The sequence below is a fragment of the Carlito syrichta genome, unplaced genomic scaffold, assembly GCF_000164805.1.
Source record: "Carlito syrichta isolate Samal-C Ts95f unplaced genomic scaffold, Tarsius_syrichta-2.0.1 Scaffold306763, whole genome shotgun sequence".
Lineage (NCBI taxonomy): Eukaryota > Metazoa > Chordata > Mammalia > Primates > Tarsiidae > Carlito > Carlito syrichta.
In genome coordinates, this window is record NW_007250859.1 from 1 (window position 1) to 19,918 (window position 19,918).

The 19,918-nt window shown below is 37.0% G+C and overlaps 1 protein-coding gene across 1 annotated transcript; it reads right to left on the reverse strand.

The window, feature by feature from the left end:
- Positions 1 to 4,047: 4,047 nt before the first annotated feature.
- LOC103265697 (cytochrome P450 2C3-like) lies at positions 4,048 to 19,113 on the reverse strand (the record flags this gene model as incomplete). Its single annotated transcript, XM_008063345.1, has 7 exons — positions 18,946 to 19,113; positions 15,544 to 15,706; positions 13,234 to 13,383; positions 9,209 to 9,369; positions 8,452 to 8,625; positions 7,132 to 7,273; positions 4,048 to 4,261 (listed from the first exon to the last, which is right to left on the reverse strand). Coding segments are annotated over exons 1-7 (1,172 nt in total), but the record flags the coding sequence as incomplete, so codon positions are not given.
- Between the last annotated feature and the right edge of the window lie 805 nt (positions 19,114 to 19,918).

Here is a 19,918-nt window from a genome sequence, read left to right on the forward strand (position 1 = left end):
TAGCAAATATCTGTCGGGGGATGGGAAAATACTTCTTATCTACAGGGTGCCTGAATGAAACGTCATTGTACACCTAACCCTTAACTGTACCCCACAAAACCATAATAAAAAATACTGATTAATGAAAAAAAAATAAAAATAAAAATAAAAAAATAAAAACCATGAGTATCTCTGTGCAGTTGACTCTAGAACAACAAGAGTTTGAACCGTGCAAGCACAGCTCGAATGTTTTTGATAAATACTGTCAGCCCTCTGTCCACAGATTCTACATCTGCTACCAAATATGGATCAAAATACAGTGAGATGTGAAATCTACAGATATGGGGGGGTGATATTTTGTATACATAGGTTCAACAGAGCTGATCATGGAATTACTGAGTGTGTGCAGATTTTGACATCCATGAGGAGTCCTACAGCCATCGCCCCATGGACACAAAGGAGTGATTATACTTATATCAAATAAAATATAATTTAAATAAAAACCTGTAAAAAGAGATAAAGAAGATGATTATATAATGAAAAAGTCTCAATTCATTAAGAGAAAATGACAATTGTAAATATATATGCATCTAAATACAGAAAGCAAATATTAATAGACCTAAAGAGAAAGATAGACTTCAATACAATAATAGTAGAAGAATTTAGCACTCCACTTTCATCAAAAAACAGATTATCCAGACCAAAAAACAACAACAACAACAAACAGTGAAGTTAAACTGTACCCTTGACCAAATGATCTTAGCAAACATCCACAAAATGTTCCACTTAACATCTACAGAATATCTACTCTATTTAACAGTACACTGAACATTTGCCAGGATAGATCATATGGTATAGTATGTGTTAACAACTATTTAAAAAGTGATTTCAAATCAAGTGTTTTCTCTGATCACAATGCAATAAAACTAGAAATCAAGAAGAAAAAGAACTTAGGAAACTATATAAATATATGAAATATAACAACATGCTCCTAAACAACCAATGAGTCCATGAAAGTAAGATGAAAATTTTAAAATTTCTTGGGATAATTGATAATAAAAATATACTAAAATCTGTGGAATACAGCAAAAGCAGTACTAAGAGGAAAAATTATAACAATTAGACCTATATCAAAAAGAATAAACATCTCAAATGAACAACCTAACATTGCAACTCAAGAAATCAGAGAAAAAAAAGGAACAAGAGAAATCTAAAATAACTAGAAAGTGCTAATGATACACAATGAGGAAAATAAAGTTTCCTTAATAACTTTTGCTGAAAATATTAGATATCCACATGCAGAAGAATGACATTAGACACTTATCTCCCACCATATACAAAATTAACCTAAAATAGAGAAAAAGCTAAAATGTAGTTCTTGAAATTGTAGAACTACTAAAAGAAAATATAGGGAAAAAAGCCTTATGACACTGATCTAGGTAAGAATTTTTGAAATAAAATCTCAAGAGCATAGGCACCATAAGTAAATACAACAAATGAGATTACATCAAACTAAAAAGCATCTTACAGCAAAGGAAATGATCAAAAAGATGAACTCCAGAACTACACATTAGACAAGAGGTTAATATTCAAAATATATGGATCAAATAACTCAACAACAAAAATTGAAAAATGAGCAAAAGAGCTGAATGACATTTCTCAAAAGAAGACATAAAAATGACCAACACATATATGAAAATATGCTCAACATCACTAATCATCAAGGAAATACAAATAAAATCACAATGAGCTATCACCTCACTACAACCAGAATGATTACTATCAAAAAAAATCAAAGGATAACAAGTGTTGGACAATATGTGGAGAAATAGAATTCTTAAACACTGTTGGTGGGAATATAAGTCAGTACAGGCATTATGGACAATAGCATGAAGGTTCTTTAAAAATCAAAGACAACCCCCTCTGTTCCCCTCCCACTCTGAGTGCTTTTCTGTCCTCTCAATAAATCCTGCTTTCAAAAAAAAAAAAATTCAAAAATATTGCTACCATAGGATCCAACAATTCCACCACTGAGTATATAATCAAAGAAATGAAATCAGTATGTCAATGAGATATCTACACTCCTATGTTTATTGCAGCACTATTCAGAACAGCCAAGATAAGCAAACAACCCAAATGTTCATCAGCAGATGAATGAAAAAAGATTTGGTATATATACACAAAAGAATACTATTCATTCACAAAGAGAAAGGAACTCTGGTCATTTCAAGCAACATGGATGAACATGAAAGACATCATGGTAGGTGAAAGAAGTCAGGCACAAAAAGGCAAATACCCCATGATCTCACTCATATGTGAAATCTAAAAAGTGTCATCATGGATATAAGTTAGAATAATGGTTACCAGAGAATGGGGAAGATGGTGGAGGAGATAGTGAGAGACTGATCAACAGGCACAAAACTACAGTTAGATAAAAGAAATATTTTTTGGTGTCTTAATGCATAGTAGGTTGATGAGAGTTGACAATAATGCAGTATATATTTCAAACTACCTATAAAAGAGGTTTTTGAATGCTCACATCACAAAGAAATGCTAAATAATTAAGATGATGGATATGCTAATGACTCTGATTTAATAATTATACATCTTATACAAGTATCAAAACATCATATTATGCTCCATAAAAATGGACATTTTTCTGTGTCAATCATAAATTTCAAAAAGGGGATAGAACATGTTGAAATGCTGATGAAAAGGAGCCAGGAGGAACTCAAATCATTTTACAAAAAAGATATCTGCACACGTATGTTTGTTGCAGCTCTGTTCACAATAGCAAAAACATGGAACCAACCATGTTGCCTATCAAAGCTGGACTGGATAAAGAAAATGTGGTATATATACACAATGGAATATTATACAGTCAAAAAGAAGGACAAATATATGGACTTTGTGGCAACTTGGATGGATTTGGAGTCAATCATACTCAGTGATCTATCACAGAAACAAAGAACAGAGTACCGTATGTTCTCACTCATATGCGGACCCTGAACAAATATCCTAATACCATAAGAAAGGGATTGGCAGTAGTGGGAAACTGCCAGGGGAGGGGGGTGGGATTGGCAGTTGAGGGAAACTGCTAGGGGAAGGAGGGACATACCTCATCAACAAGGGTACCTCATGATCAATGTTTGTATACCTAACCCTGAATTGTACCCCACATCTTTATAATAAAAAAAGAAAGAAAGAAAAGGAGCTAGGAGGGAGAAAGAGGATGAATATTAAGAAGAAAGAAGAAATTATTATTGGAAGAGGGTTCATTAAAAAGTGAGAGAAAAGGAATCCATGCACTGGTAGAATGGCTTATGTAAGATAAAAGGAGAGCCTTTCTATCACAACAGTAGGCATGAAAGAGAATTCAAAGGATATGGATGTAGCTAAGTGTATCAATCTACTGGAAAGAAATTAAGGAAACTCCTTTCAAATGACTCTATTTTTACCAGGGACAGGTCACCCGGTAAAAAGAAGACAATGGAAAGCGGGAAGTTTGAGGAGAGTTGAAGGTTTAAATTCATCACTTAGCATGCAGAAGTTACGTAAATTAGGTTATAAAGCATGATTGTTGGGAACGATTGAAAATATATTTGGCATTGATGAAAATTATACAAACACATATTGGGTTGATGATAATAATATCAATCAGCAGGGATCCATAGTCCAAAGGCAGGCAGGGAGGAAAAGGCTTTTTAATTGCACTTATACACGTACATGAGACAGATAATAGGGAAGGAGGTGGGGATACAAAATACTAGATAATTGGTAAGAGTAATAAAACAGACACTGGAAAGCAGGAAATTACAGAGCTGATTGGGCTAATGGACAATCAGAGGTGTGGAGCTATGAATGTACTGAACATCCTGTGAGACTTGAAACACTATCATATTTAGAAAATTGTGTCAACAAACTAGGTGGAAAGAAGTATGTGGTCATAGGGTGAGATGCCTGAGCTATGACTGTGCCATACTTGTAGACAGTTACATAATCTGTAGTTTTACTACCATAATAGATAAGTAAATAAATAAGTAAATAAATAGATAAGTAAATAAATACATAAATATTGACAAAACGGCTCTCACCTTTGGAATAAGATATTCTCTAAACTGAGTGTCCTGGATCACTGCATGGGGCAGGTTGGTGGGGACAAGGTCAATGTATCTCTGGATCTCGTGCACCACAGCATCTGTGTAGGGCATGCGACTCCTGTCTTGCATGCAGAGGCTCCGGTCTCTGCCAATCATACGGTCAATCTCTTCCCGGACTTTAGCTGGCAAGACAGGACTCAGAATTTGTGTGAAATGAGAAACAAAGATCTGAGTATAACAAGTACTCACTTACAAGTGAAGCCTGAACATTTACCATATTATAAGAAGGGGATTGGCAGTAGTGGAACACTACCAGGGAAGGGAAGGGGGGCACATGACATCAATAAGGGTACCCACACTTTACCTGTATGATCACCTCGTATGTACCTAACCTTCATTTGTGTCCCACATTTTTAAAATAAAATAAAATAATTATCATAAAATTTTTTTAAGAATTTTGTGAAATGAAAAGAACGTGAAGTACCCTTTGTTTGATCCCATAATCATGTCCCCTTGTAGATGAAGATGGGAAGAGGAAGTCATTATGTGTCACTACCTCCATAAGGGAAAAAAGAAGCAGGGATTCCATTTTCTGGGCAAATAGAGGCTCATTTGAGACCTAAATATAAAATACAATTGAACCACAAAATTCATTTCTCAACTACATTCTCTGTTTGATGTATTTTTTTCTTGATAGACTCAAGAATCCGGGATCTTGAAGACTCATGAAAGACCTTGTAATTTAACCACTTTGTGTATAGCAGTTTTTGTTGTAAATTTGTATCAAGAGGGTAAGAACTACCCACTGCAGTAAATTCTGAGTATATAAAACAATGCAATAATATTTTTAGTTGATTCAACACAGAAAAATAAGAAGTATGCTAACATTTATTTAGAAGGTAATATACGACAGACATGCTGTACTACTCATTACAATAGTTTATCATTCCTATTAGTGCTCTGTGTTGGGTATTATTTTGAGTATTTTACAAAGAAACAGATCCAGAGAAGTAAATATATTTCCTTAGAACACTCAGGAAATGCAGTCCTTCCCATATTATTTCACCTAAACAGATAAGGGACAAGAGATATGGAGAAGTAGTTATGAGACTGAGGTCATACAGCTACCTATTAAGTAGAGTTTAAATCTGAAGCCACTGCTGATAAAGCCTTTAATGTATTTTCTTTTGTTGTCATTGCTGTTGTTTTTCTTTATTTTAAAGATGTGGGGTACAATTCAGGGTTAGATATACAAATGTCCATTACGCAGGTACTCCTGTTGATGAGGTGTGCCCCTCCCTTCCCTGGTAATGCATTTTCTAAAGTAGCAATGCCAAACTGCTACTTTGGTCAAATGATATTTATCAAATACTTGAAGAATGTGTCTTTGTAATGCAGCATGTGAAAATTCTGGGGATTAATATCAAAAAGAAGAAAAAGTTAGGAATGTCACACACATTTTATAGTTCACCTTATCAGATTAAAAGGCTAGAGTTTCATCTAAAAGAAAGTGGTGATACAAAGTGGTCATAAACTACTTATAAAATCAGAATGCTTAGTAGAATAGTAGTAAAGGATGAAGACAGAAAGAAGAAAAGGGAATATATGTGGACAGGAATTAGAAAATGCCAAATGAAAAATAGAAATGGAAGTGAGAGGAAAATATGACATGCGAAGGGGTTTGCGAGATGCACTGGAGTTAAAGATTTGGAGAAACATGTTATATACTATTTCAAGTCATAATCACATAGAGATCAAATTTGATAGGAATTAGGGGAGTTGTTTGGCCACAAGAATCTGTGTCATGTGAAAGAAACACATGATATCTCGCAATGCGTATTAGCAAAGGATTTTTGAGGCAATGCTTCTAAGTTGCACAATTCAAAAATCATCTCATTTACATTGGAAGAGCAGAAAGATCTTAAACAAATTGAAAAAACTTTGTGCTGATGTCATGGAGATAAACTTCATGATGTTTAATCATACTAAAAATGTCTCGAATGGACATCGGAGACTCAGAAGGGGATGATGGGAAGGGGGTGGAGAGATGAAAAATCACCTATCAGGTACAGTGTGCACAGGTGGGAGTGGTGGGTACATTTAATACCTAGACTTTGCCACTATACAATGCAGCCACGTAACCCAAAACTATATGTACCACCTAAGGCTATCGAAATCAGGAAAAGAAAATGTCTCAGTGCACCAATTCACAAATCATGTTATAGTAATAAAGGAAATGTCCTCTCAGTGAAAAAGAGATTAAAAAAGAAAAAAGTTGTATCTGCAAGAGATGTTATATTTGTAAGAAAAATATGTTTATCCAAGAGGGTAAATTATTAAATTATGTTTTTCAGGATGATGCTCTTTAATTGGAGAGTGAGCCTTTTTGATGAAGAAAGAGTAAATTTGTTGAGCGAATCATTACATTACTAATGTGTTTGGGTAGAAAAATCTTTTGACAAAAATATATTTATCTGGACGTGAAAGGAATATCAAGTGTGTCCTTTTGAGAGAATGAGAGAGGTTAGTTCTCTCCAGATTCTAAGATGACTCTGTTACTGCACCTGGTCCAACCCAAGTCAAGGACACTAGACCATAACAGAGAGAATAATGACTTCTGCCCTTCAAATCTTGTTGCTCCCGAAGGTTTGAGACCCACCCGGCCAACTTGGCGAGACCTCATCTCTATAATGAATCAAAAATTAGCTGGACGTGGTAGTACGCGCCTGTAGTTCTGGGTACTTGGAAGGCTGAGGCAGAAGGATCGCCAGAGTCCAGCAAGTCAAGTCTGCAGCGACTGTGAACATGCTACTGCACTCCAGCCTGAGCGACAGAGTGAGACTCCAACTCAAAAAAAAAAAACAAAAAACTCTTGTTCTTTCACATTTTATTATACTTTTATACTATGTTCTACTTTGAATTGAAGTCATCCAATGATAGGTAGATGTACTAATGATAAGAATTGTTCATGTTCATTATATAGGCAGGTGAGGTAGTTATCAGTCTTCCAATTTTACCTGGAATTTCACCTGACCATCATTTATGATCATACCTGTGATCTCAGGGTGCTTTAGCAGGAGCAAGAGTCCATATCTCAGGGTGGTGCTTGTTGTCTCTGTTCCTGCACTAAAGATATCCCATGCGGTAATGACCAAGTTGTCCATGGTAAATGCTGACTGTTTATTGTGTTTTTCCTAGAAATGATAGGTTAAATGACTTGATAAATAAAAAACTTTTCAGAGAACCGAAAATATTCAATATAACATTAGTACCTAGAAAATTAAGCCAGACATTAGAGTATCCTCTAGCTGAAGTTAAAGTTACATGAATTGTTAGGAATCCTTAAAACTGTTCAATTATAATCAGAGCTGCACACTTATAGGGCTTTCTGATTTCTCACTTTCTTACCCACTAGTGCCATTCAGTCCCTTTGTTTTTGTTTTTGAGTAAAAGTCTCACTCTGTCACCCAAGCTGGAGTGCAGTGGCATACTCACAGCCACTGCAGCCTCAACCTGCTGGACTCAAGTGATCCTTCCACTTCAGCCTTCCAAGTAGCTGGAACCACAGGCGCGTGCCACCACACCCAGCTAATTTTTGATTTATTGTAGAGATGAGGTCTCACCAAGTTACCCAGGTGGGTCTCAAACTCCTGGGTTCAGGCAATCCTCTCCCCTCAGCCTCCCAAAGTGCTGCGATTATAGGCATGAACCACCACATCTGTTATTTCTTTCAAACAATTTTTATTGTTATGCCTGCTAATCACTGTCAACCCTAACCTCTACTGTCTCTTTTATCATGTCAAATTTCTCATTCAAGCCTCCAGACCTACCCACCCCAAATTACATCGCTATTTCAAACACCATCAGTCATTATTACACCACTGTTTCCCAATTACAATCAGGATAACCTCTTTGAAAATTCCACACATTTATTCTGAGGACATATTTGACCCTCCCTGTTAATCTAAGCCAGAGTTTCCTTAAAACCTGCCTTATCTGTGAAGATTCGCCAGAATTTTTCCAAATATAAGCCTTTCTGGATTCCTGTCTACCCTTTGTTCCCTCACTTGTTACATCATCCATTCATGGAACTTATTTTATATACCGTGATATGTTCTTTGTATTTGTGATCTGATCTAACCCCAAATAGAGAACCAGATTTATAAAACATGATATAGAGAAAGCCTTCTAGGTCTTTTTTCAGTGAGAATACAAAATATTACATGTTTTGCACAAGCAATAGTTTTCATAAGCAACGAACACATCTTTAGGAAGTAGCATTTAATATCCCAATTTCCCCAGGAAAGTCAAATTAAAACTATAAGTCACATCACCCACCAGTATGAAATGGCAAATCAAGATCACACTATACCTTTTCCATTTTAATCAGAAAGTAGTCGATAAAATCCCGAGGGTCATTGATATCCAGAGATTCTTGATGTTCTTTTACTTTCTCCAAGATAAACTGCTTTTGGGCAGCAACATTTTTTAATAACTTATTGTGACTTCCTGGGAAATAATGTAAAAAGGGGAAAGTATTGCAGAGCTGAAAGAAGAAAGAATCCTTCATTAATTTCCTCTGCAAACATTTACAGGCCAGATACATGTCAGATACTTTGTTATGTGCTAAGTAGATACAGATAAATAAGAGATGTTTCCTGCACCAAAACACACTTTTATTAGAAGGAGAGACCACTGATAAAAGTAGCCGGAGTTACAGTATGCACAGGTCACAAAGCAACTTCAAAGTCACTCACATTCACTTTCTAACTGTAACTCTCTACAATCTAAGATATCCAACTAGTGATATCAGAACTAGAACCCACTGCTCATAACAGATTTCCCTACACATATTTCTCTGGGAATGCCTCTAAAAATTTATGAAGTTTCATAATCTTTTGCTATAATAAAGAAGCACTATATCCAAAAGATTAAGGAAGTGCCCAAATCACTTAGCTTTTCAAAAAAATTATTTAAGACTTTTCTACCCTCAGGAATGTGCCAATTTACCTGTCATCTGGTCCTAGAGCTCAGTTACCCAGCTTAGACAATAACTTAATAAAGTAATACCCTTGATAGGCACCAACATATAATCTAGAACACTGCAACCCATTCAAAAAGAACCTTACCTGCATCCAGGGGGTGCTTACAATGTCAAAGTTTTCATGAAAATACCGGATTAAGGCATGAAATTTCCGATCACCATAGTCAAAACGATCCTGGAAAATGATAGAGCTGATCACGTTGCAGGGAACACAGCCCAGAAGGAAAGCAGGATCACAAGGAGATGCTAAAATCAATAGAAGTGAAAAGTTAGTACACAATTGTCATATACAAAAATCTTAAACTGACCGTTTAAAATAATTAGAAAGGGTTGATTTTAATATTTCTAAGAGTAGTAATTACCTGAGTCTACCATCGTTTCTATAAACTTCACTTGCCTGAAATAAAATGTATTGTGTTTCCCCCCAAAAAACTAATCCAGTCCAGTTTATTTGTTAACTTTGCCCCAAGAAGACTATTTGCATCATTTTAAATTTTTCTTAATTTACAAGAAGGATTACAATTAAGAACGTAGTTTGAAAATATCTTGAATGCCAGTCACAACGATGCACACTTGTAGTCCCAGGAGGCTGAGGTGGGAGGATCACTTGAGCCCAGGAGTTCAGGTCTAGCCAGAGCAACATAGCAAGACTTCATCTCTCTATATATACATCTAGAGAGAAAGAGTGAGCAAGAGAGCCAAAAAAAGTATACACATTTTCAGAAAGGAAAAAAACTGTATTAAAATTATAATACTCAAGATATATAGATAAATAATTTAATTAATACAAGTCACATTTGACTTGTGAAATTATAAGAGATATTCAAAGTGCTTACCATCAGCATCTAGACACTTCTGATTACAGTGAACTAAAAGTAATAAATAGATAACATCTCTTAAAATGTGTCCAGATTTTTTGGGTACCCCTAGCTTATATTTGTTATAATGTATGGAGTTTTGCTCTCAATGTGGATACTTTCTCGTGATGGCCACAGAAAACTGAGCAACATAATTAGAAAAGTAAAGAACTAAGAAAACTTAAAATTGTGTTTCACAAAACACAGTAGAAGTAAAGAGTAATGAGAAAAATTAGAATTATTATATTCAGATAATTTTTTAAATATGCTATAGTTTTGGAAAGAGGCATCCTATATGTAACAAAGAGTGTAACTCCATTTTTTGATGTCTGACCTCTGGAAGTTTTGAAGTTTCATCATTAACTTTTCCCCTTCTACCCATATCTACACAAATCCAAGTGCTCCTTCCTGTGGCACAAGCAGGAATTCTAAGCCACACAGACCCCGGTCTGCACTCAGGAATCCTCATTCCTGCCCCATCCCATATCCACCATAAAAACCTCAGACCAGTATATTCTCGTCCTGCTCTCTCTTACACCGTTTTTGGATCTGGTTGGGGGCCACCCTGCTCTTCACCCAAATTGGCGGCGTGGAGTGATAAAGTTTCAGTACCGTGTGTGTGTGTGTGTGTGTGTGTGTGTGTGTGTGTGTGTGTGTGTGTGTGTGTGTGTGTCATTGTTAATATCAACAGTTGAACAAAATTTGAGGTGAGAGGTAAGTCTCCCCTGCCTCTGGGCAATGAACACCACAACACCACGATTCCAGAAGGAAAAATCAAGCTGATATCCAAAAGTAGAAGCTACAAATAAAAACAATTCTGCTCAAACTGAGGAACTTCCAACAGTTAGAGTGTCCAGTGATGAAATGGACTTCCCCGAGAGGGTGACATCCCATAACTAGGTGGAATCAAGCAAAGTCTAGTAGATCATAGGTCACGAAGTTGAGAGAAGATCACAATCACCATGAGAAAGGTTAAACCAGCTAAAAATAAGTTTGTTCACTTTGGGAGGCCGAGGTGAGTGGCTGGCCTGAGCCCACGGGTTCGAGACCAGCCTAGGCAACTTGGCAAGACCTTGTCTCTACAATAAAATAAAAAATAGCCAGGCGTGGTGGTGCGTGCCTATAGTTCCAGCTACTCGGAAGGCTGAGGCAGAAGGATCGCTGGAACCCAGAAGGTCGACGCTGGGGTGACCGTGAGGCGTGCATGCCACTGCAGTCCAGCCTGGGCAAAGGAGTGAAACACAAACTCAAAAAAATAATAAATAATAAGTTTGTTGCCAAATATAAATTAAGTGTAGTCACTTCCCAGATAATCTGTATCAAAAATCAATAATCTTTGCTTTACTAATTCTGTTTTTAAAATTTTTTTCTAAGAAAGTAGCCAGAAATCTGGAATAATTCATATAGATTGCAGTTTTTTATATGAACAGCAGCGAAGACTAGAAACAATCAATCTGCTTAAAATTTTTTTTTAAAATAAGTTAGAGAAACTATGGCACATTCAGCATAATAGACTACTGCACAATTCAGCTAAAAATGTTATTGGAAAATATTTAAAAGTTAAGCACATGAAATATCATATAATACATGATTTTTAAAAAAATAAGTTTACGTTGGCTGTGGTCGGTGGCTCGCCTGTAATCCCAGCATTTTGGGAGGCCGAGGTGAGTGGACTGCCTGAGCCCACAGGCTCAAGACCAAGTGGGGCAACTCAGCAAGACCTCATCTCTACAATAAGTCAAAAATTAGCCAGGTGTGGTAACACACGCCTGTAGTTCCAGCTACTTGGAAGGCTGAGGCCAAAAGATTGCCGGTGCCTAGCAAGTTGACGCTGGTGTGGCCATGAGTGTGCCACAGCAATCCAACCTGGGTGACAGAGTGAGACTCCGACTCAATAAAAAAGAAAAAGAAAAAAATAAGTTTTCAAAACAGTACACACAGCATATGCCTCATTTTCTTACGCATATTCTATCAGATCTTCCCCCCATTTCTATGTAATATGCATTAAATGCCCAAACAATGTTCACTGACACTATAACTCCATTTCCAAAAATGTATTCTAAAAAAGAACCAACACATGCAAATATATGTAATAATTGCAGATTGATATCAACAGCAGCAAAGATAAAATGGAAAAAGAACTATCTGGACAATATAAAATTGTTTTAAAATACAACGGTGGCTGGGCGCGGTAGCTCACGCCTATAATCCCAGCACTTTGGGAAGCTGAGGTGAGAGGACTGCCTGAGCCCAGGGGTTCAAGACCAGCCTGGGCAACTTGGCAAGACCTCATCCCTACAGTAAATCAAAAAAATTAGCCAGACATAGTGGCGCGTGCCTATAGTTTCAGCTACTTGGAAGGCTGAGGCAGAAGGGTCACCTGAGCCTAGCAGGTGGAGGCTGCGGTGGCCATGAGCATGCCTCTGCACTCTAGCCTGGGCAACAGAGTGAGACTCCAACTCAGAAAGAAATTTTAAAATAATACAATGTCAATTTCCCAAAGAGAATATGCTATCTTTATGCTAATAAGTTCTTTAAGAGTATTTAAATATTGAGCTTATGAAACAGTCCTGAACATACCCCTTCCCTACCTGGTCTCCTGACCATCCTGTTCTCCTCCACCCTCACCACATCATTCATGCACATACACACATCCACACGCTGCAGAGATCTGCGCAGTTGTGGTTCCCTCTCTTCACACCCACATTCCTCCATGGGAGTCAAATTGCCTATTGGAAGAATCTATTGGCTCCTGCATTATTTCTCTAGAAGTTACTAGAAAAATTGCATAATTTTTCAAGTTAATGTAGCCAAGACTACTCACTGATTACCAAAACCCATCTTCTCGTCTTCCTCCTGGGCACAAATGAACCACATTTTCCAGTTTCTCCTGCAGTTAAGTGTGACCTTGTTACTGCGTGATAGCCCATGGAACATGAGAAAAGTTTGGGGTGCCACTTCCATGCCTAGTCTAAACAGTGTTTGCTCTTTTCCTTGTTTTCTTCTCCTTCCACTACCAAACAAGTAGATGAGACCTGGGTGACACTGGAAGCCAAATGCTGAAGATATCACAGCCTCCGTCAATCTGGGGCCTGAAAATAGTCTGGTCAACCACTTCACCTCTTTATACTGTTACATGAACAAAAAGGAAACTGCTATTGTATTTGAGCCATCATACCTTTTTTTGAGTCTACTTGTAATAACATTTATTCTACCCAAAAGATTACTGTTAATTATCTAAAGAAATGTGCACCGTTGGTTTTCTTTAATGCTTCCACCAGACACGAGGCTTCCTCTTGAATTCGGTCTTCAATCGTTTTCTTTCCCATCCCCATATTCCGCAAAACCATGAGGGAGAAACGCCGGGTTTGCTTCCAGGTTTCTCCATTGCTGAAAGCAACTCCTATCAGGACAAAAAGAGCCAGAGTAATAATATCACCATTGTCATGAATTCCAGCTGAGAAAACTCATCGCAGGAAATGATGCTGACACTTAAGCAGGGATGTGGATATAGTGGATGTATCTTCAGCAATTCTCACTGATCCCCGCCTCACCTGCCTCCTCTTTTCACCCAACCTATATTTACTCTCAACTCTCTTGATTTTGCATATTACTAAACTTTTCTTCATAGATCAGTTCCTCTAAACTTCAGAATGTCACTTGAACCTGGTGTTTTCTCCCACTTCTAAAAGGATGTAGAAGTTAAGATAATTAAATGTTTGCAGGCCGGGCACAGTGGCTCACACCTGCAATCCCAGACTTTGGGAGGCAGAGGCAAGAAGATCACCTGAGTCCAGGAGTTTGAGACTAGTCTGGGCAACATGGCAAAACCTCATCTCTACAATAAATCAAAAAATTAGCCTGGCATGATGGCATGTGCCTGTAGTTCCAGCTCCTTGGAAGGGTAAGGCAGAAGGATTGACTCAGCCCAGCAGGTAGAAGCTGCAGTGGCTGTGAGCATGCCCCTGCACTCCAGTCTCAGCAACAGAGTGACTCTAACTCAAAAAAAAAAAGTTTACTCTATTATCCCACAGCAATAAATAATGGTGATTTCAAGTCATAAGTTAAATATACAAAGATGACTTTCCTGAAAATTGTGGAGAAACAACAAGAAATAAACAATTCTCCAGAGAAGGTGGGACAGCTCTTCTGCAATGGAGGGAATCTTGTAACAATCTATTACTCAGGTGAAAAACACAGTCATTGACAGCGTTTCTCGTTTTAACATTTCCTATCTACTCATTAAATCTCAGGAAGTGGTCTTAACACCAAGGAAGTTCAACATCGGATTTTCAGAGTCAAGTAAGATTGGGGGAAAGGTAAGTTCATAGGAAATTTATCCAGGAAGCCTCTTAGAGAACAATGCAGAGAAGGGGCAGACACCATTCAGGTCTTTTCTCTTTATGCGAGAACCCAGGAATCCGCCAGAAAACTGGAGAGTTTACAGGCAGCAGAAAAAACAAAAGGAAGATTGTTCAAGTACTTAATAAAAAAGAGCTTTTCATGATCCTCTTTTCAGAGCATATTTTTGCTTTGTGCTTTTTATTCAACTGGATTCAAATATTCTTACTTTTTCTTAGGATAGAAGATTAAAGGCAAGGCTAGAAATATTCCACACCTATGTCAGCTCTGTGCGTACTATACAAGGTCCTTAATTTTGATTCTGGGCATCAGTGACTCATACCAGGAAGCAATACGTTTGGTGAATAAAATAATTTAGTCATTAAAATAAAGAAAATAATAATGATAATAATAATAACGTAGTCACCTTCCCCCTCTCTGTCTTCTCTGTCTCTTTCTTACTATCTTTTTTTCTTTTTTAGAAAGCAGGCTTTATTGAGAGGACAGAAAAGCTCCTACAGTGGGAGGGGACCCGAGTGGGTTGCCCTCTTATTATCCTAACTGGCGATAATTTAAAATAAATGTATCTTAGTCACAAATTCATAGAACATTAGTGGCTAGATGCTTTGATTTCACTGAATGTAATGTTTCATGGTGACTTTGTGTCACCTTCATAGATTTTAAATAAGGAGTAATGATCCTTTATAAATAAATTATGAATATTCTTATGTTAAAATGATGAAAATGTGTCTTATAAAGATTTTGAAATGTTTTATCAATTTCTCGGTCTACTTGGAGTCATTACAACTTTTTTTTTTACTTTTAATTTTTTGATTTTAAAGATGTAGTCGATATCTGCCTGAGGAAGGAGGGCACACCTCATCAACAAGGGTAACACAATGAATATTTGTAAACATAACCCTGAGCTGTACCCCACAATTTTAAAATAAATTTTTTAAAAATTTTTTTAAAAAGATGTGGGGTACAATTCAGGGTTAGGTATACAAATGTTCATTATGCAGAATCCCTTGTTGATGAGGTATGCCAACCCCCACCCCCGGCAGTTTCCTGCTACTGCCAACCCTTTTTTTATAGCATTACAAAAATTGCTCAAGGTCTGCTTATGAGTGAGAACATGTGATACTCAGTTCTTTGATTCTGTGATAGATCACTCAGGAGTCTTTACAGCTTATAAACACACACATTCCCCAAAGATACATACCTAATCCTTGGGTAAATCTTTCAACCACTGGTAAACTCCCTCTGCCAGAAAATTCTTCTCCCTGGTCAATCAGGGCTTCCTTGATTGCTTCATATCCATGCAACACCACTGTGGGCTTCATGCCAAAATACACAGTGAACACAGGACCATAATCATTTGCTAGCTGGAATAAGAACAAAAGATGGAAGAAAAGTAAGAATTTTAAAACTGAAATATAGATGAATGAGAGAAATATGTTCAATCTTACTGAATTGACATTTTAATATTCATTCATCTATTATAAAAGTTTTCAACTTTATAACCAGTTATTCAATAAGAAAATATATTATGTAAATGGAAATTATCATATTATTAGCAATATTGGTATTATTATCATTATCAATAATTATGTTTTATTCAGTTTCTACCATGATGCATGAGCCACTTTAGGAATTTTGTTTTTATTATTTTATTAGCTCTTTTCTCCAAACTCATAATTGCACCACATTTCTCCTTCCTTCCTGCAATTATAATAAGTGATGTGTTTCTTCTCCTACTTAAAGAAAGCCCCTTAACTTGCCCTATGTGTGGACTAATAATCAGTCCTCATATCCATTCTCCATATATTCCTTTAAGCATCAGACAGCTCTAGGTTTTCATAATACGTGAGATTATGCCCGGTCATAGACATTTCCCAGCCTCACTTGAGGCTAGGTGTAGCCACCTGACTAAGTTTCCATACTGTTGATAGTAGCCGTGATGTGTGCAAATTCTACATGAAATAAAAGATAATTACTTGCCTTTCATTTCTCCTCTTACCTATGAGTTGAAATGATATAAGGGAGATGCTCCCACTGTGACCATGAAAAGGAAAACAAAAGCCCAGGGGCCCAAAATAGGAGAACTTCAAAGATTGAGAAAAACTGGTTCCCTGAATGATCTCATGGAGGAGAGACAGCCATCAGCACTTACCTCTAGATTAGTATATAAGATATGAATAAATACCTGTCTTTTTTTAGCTATTGTACTGTTGGACTCTTTCTGTTGTGAAGGCTTATTTGGTATCCTAAATGATATAGGACTTTGCACTCTTTAACTTGTCTAATGTTGGACTTCTTTTGCTGCTCTACAATTCATTCTCTGTAAAGCAACCAGGATGACATTTTCACAAGGCAAATGTCAACATGACAGTCCTTTAAGTATGTTAATGGCATCACATTGCTCTTATGATAAAGACCAATGTTCTTAAAATTCTCATAAAGCCAGCATGCCCTGACCCTTGCCTGCCTGTCCAATCTTGTACCATATTCTTACCTACTTCTGGGTACAAACACTCTGGTCCTCTTTCTGGGGTTTTGAGGAGAGATGCACTCCCCACACACACACCTGATTGAAAACATATGAAATAGGTGTTTATCTGCATTTCATCCAGGTAAAACCTAATCATTCTTCAGTCTCTGCTCCAACTTCAGTTTCTCAGAGAACACTTTTCTGATTGCTCCTCTGACTCCTGTTTCCCTCAAACTATGTTATCTCTTTCCACCATTTCCCTGTTATATAGATTATAAGCATACACGTACTTATATGAGTGTTTTATAAATATATGCTTATCTTCTAAACTGTAAATCCCATAATGATAGGGACTTTTAAAATTTTAATTCATCATTGAAAATCCCTCACCCGGGCTCGGTGGCTCAGTCTGTAATCCCAGCGCTTTGGGAGGCCGAGGTGAGTGGATTGCCTGAGCCCGCGGGTTCAAGACCCGCTTGAGCAACTTGGCGAGACCTCATCTCTACAATAAATCAAAAATTAGCCGGGTGTGGTAGTGCGTGCCTATAGTTCCAGCGACTTGGAAGGCTGAGGCGGAAGGATCGCCGGAGCCCAGCAGGTCAAGGCTGTGCACTCCAGTCTGGGGGCGGCCACTGCACTCCAGTCTGGGGGCCAACTCAGAAAAAAAAAAATCCCTTGCATGTACCTACCTGACATAGTGCCTCATAAAGTTAGGACTTATTACTTGTCCAATATATGATACACTCAAGTAAACTGTGCAAATAGTTGTTACTTATATACTGAAGATACAGAAAGTAAATCTAAAAAAGATTTAAAAACTTACTCAAAGCTGTGAATTAGAAAATTAGCTGGGGTGCTGACACAATCTCTTTGAAGCCAGAGCCAAATCATAGGAAGAAAGAAATTCCAGGGGCAGTACCCTGGTAACTTATAGTCTCAAAGAAAAGATAAATTTGACTTAATTTCCTCAAGATTCAAAGGCCTACTGCTATGTAAATAACTTGAAGTAAAGAAGTTATTTACTCATTTATTGAGCAAATATAATAGGAACTGTGAACGATTCTGAACTCTTAGTTATTTCTTTACTTAAAATTATTATGTGCTTTAGCAAACTTTGGCACTTGTAAATCAATCACTTTTTAACAGAAAAAAATTCTGTTTTCATAAGCATTTATCAGACAATAATTATTTTATAGGGTACTTAGATCACAATATGGAAAGAGAATCTCTACTTTTGGTGATTTCAGCAATCCTATAATGAATCTATGAGTTTAACAACGTTCCAGGCTTGGTATGACTGACTATCTTGGGCTGCTGACTTCCTGTTGAACTGCTGATGAACTTTGAGACTCTCAAAGGAAATGTAAAAAAACATTTAATTTACAAACAACTGGACTTTCAACAATATGCAAGGAAACTGGTCCTACTTTTTACAAACATTTTGCTATAGTTTTTGCCTGACTCATTGATGCAAACGAACATTTCTACTAATGACTGATGATAGATTAAACAAATTATCCATCAATGAAGTAGTATGAAAAATAATTTATTATCCAAATAAATTTCTATATACATAAGCCTCCTTATCCCTCTTGAGTGGTATAGTCTCTGACTGCTACCCAGGTTGCAATATTCATTCCTGATTTGCCTCTGACTCATGAATCCCTTCTCTTGTTAAGATTAACAGATCTCGCCGGGCTCGGTGGCTAAGCCTGTAATCCCTCACCTTTGGGAGGCTGAGGTGAGTGGATTGCCTGAGCCCGCGGGTTCGAGACCCGCCTGGGCAGCGAGACCTCATCTCTACAATAAATCAAAAAATCAGCCGGGCGTGGTAGCACCTGCCTGTAATTCCGGCTACTCAAAAGGCTGAGGCGGAAGGATCGCCGGAGCCCAGCAGGTGGAGTGCACTCCAGTCTGGGTGACAGAGTGAGACTCCAACTCAAAAAAAAAAAAAAAAAAAAGATTAACAGATCTCATTGCCTTCTACCTGTATACATTCTAAAATCATATCTGGGTGTCCAATGGACATTTACAATTATTTCTTTAAAACTTAGTGGGTCTATATTTTATTTAGCCATAGAGCTAACTTATTTATTCATTGCAAGCAACTGAAGTAAAATTAATTATACTTACCATGCTTAGGGATTTGCTGATGTCCTTGGTGTTTAACTGCATAATATTTCCAACGATTGGAAAAGGAGTGGGACCAGGTGGGAGTTTCCTTCTGGCATGGCTTCCTTTCCACAGAGAAAAAAGAATCAAACAAGAAAGACAAATCACCAGGATAATGAAGAGATCCATTGGTGTGCCTTGTGTAAGTGCAATTGAAAGCTTAGAATCCAAAGATTTTATAAACACAAACTGCAAGCTTATCACCAAACATAAAATAAGCCTTTGAACTTTGGATAAATATTCTTGATCTTTGGTACACCTTGACCTGCTGGTAGAAATGAAAACAAAATGTCACATTAGTATCTGTTAATTCCCACGTTCTCTCTGGAAATTTCAAATCAAACGTAACTCTCAGTTCTATAAAAACAAACTAAAACCAACTTAGTAAAAGTAAGGAAATAAAGGCTCAGAGCAGAAGTAAATAAAATAGAGACTAAAAAAAGTTCAAAAGGTTTTAAAAAGAAGAGTTGTTTGAAAAGATAAAATCAATAAAACTTTAGCTAGAATAACTAAGAAAAAAGTGAAAAGACTCAAGTGAATAAGATCAGATTAAAAAGGAGACGTTGCAACTAATGCCAAAGAAATACAAAAGGATCAAAAGACGCTATTAGGAAAAACTATATGCCAATAAATTTGATAACATAGAAGAAATGGATAAATTCACGAACACATACAACCTACCAATATTAAATCATGATGAAACAGAAAATATACACAGACCCTGATGGCTTAACTACTGAATTATACAAAACATTTAAAGAAGAGCTAATAGCCATTCTCTTCAAACTATTACAGAAAATTGAAGAGGAGGGAATATTTTCACACTTATTTTTCAAGACCATCATTATCCTGATTCCAAAACCAGACAAGAGCACAGCAACAACAACAACAGCAACAAAACTATAGGCCAATATCCCTAATAAGACATAAACAA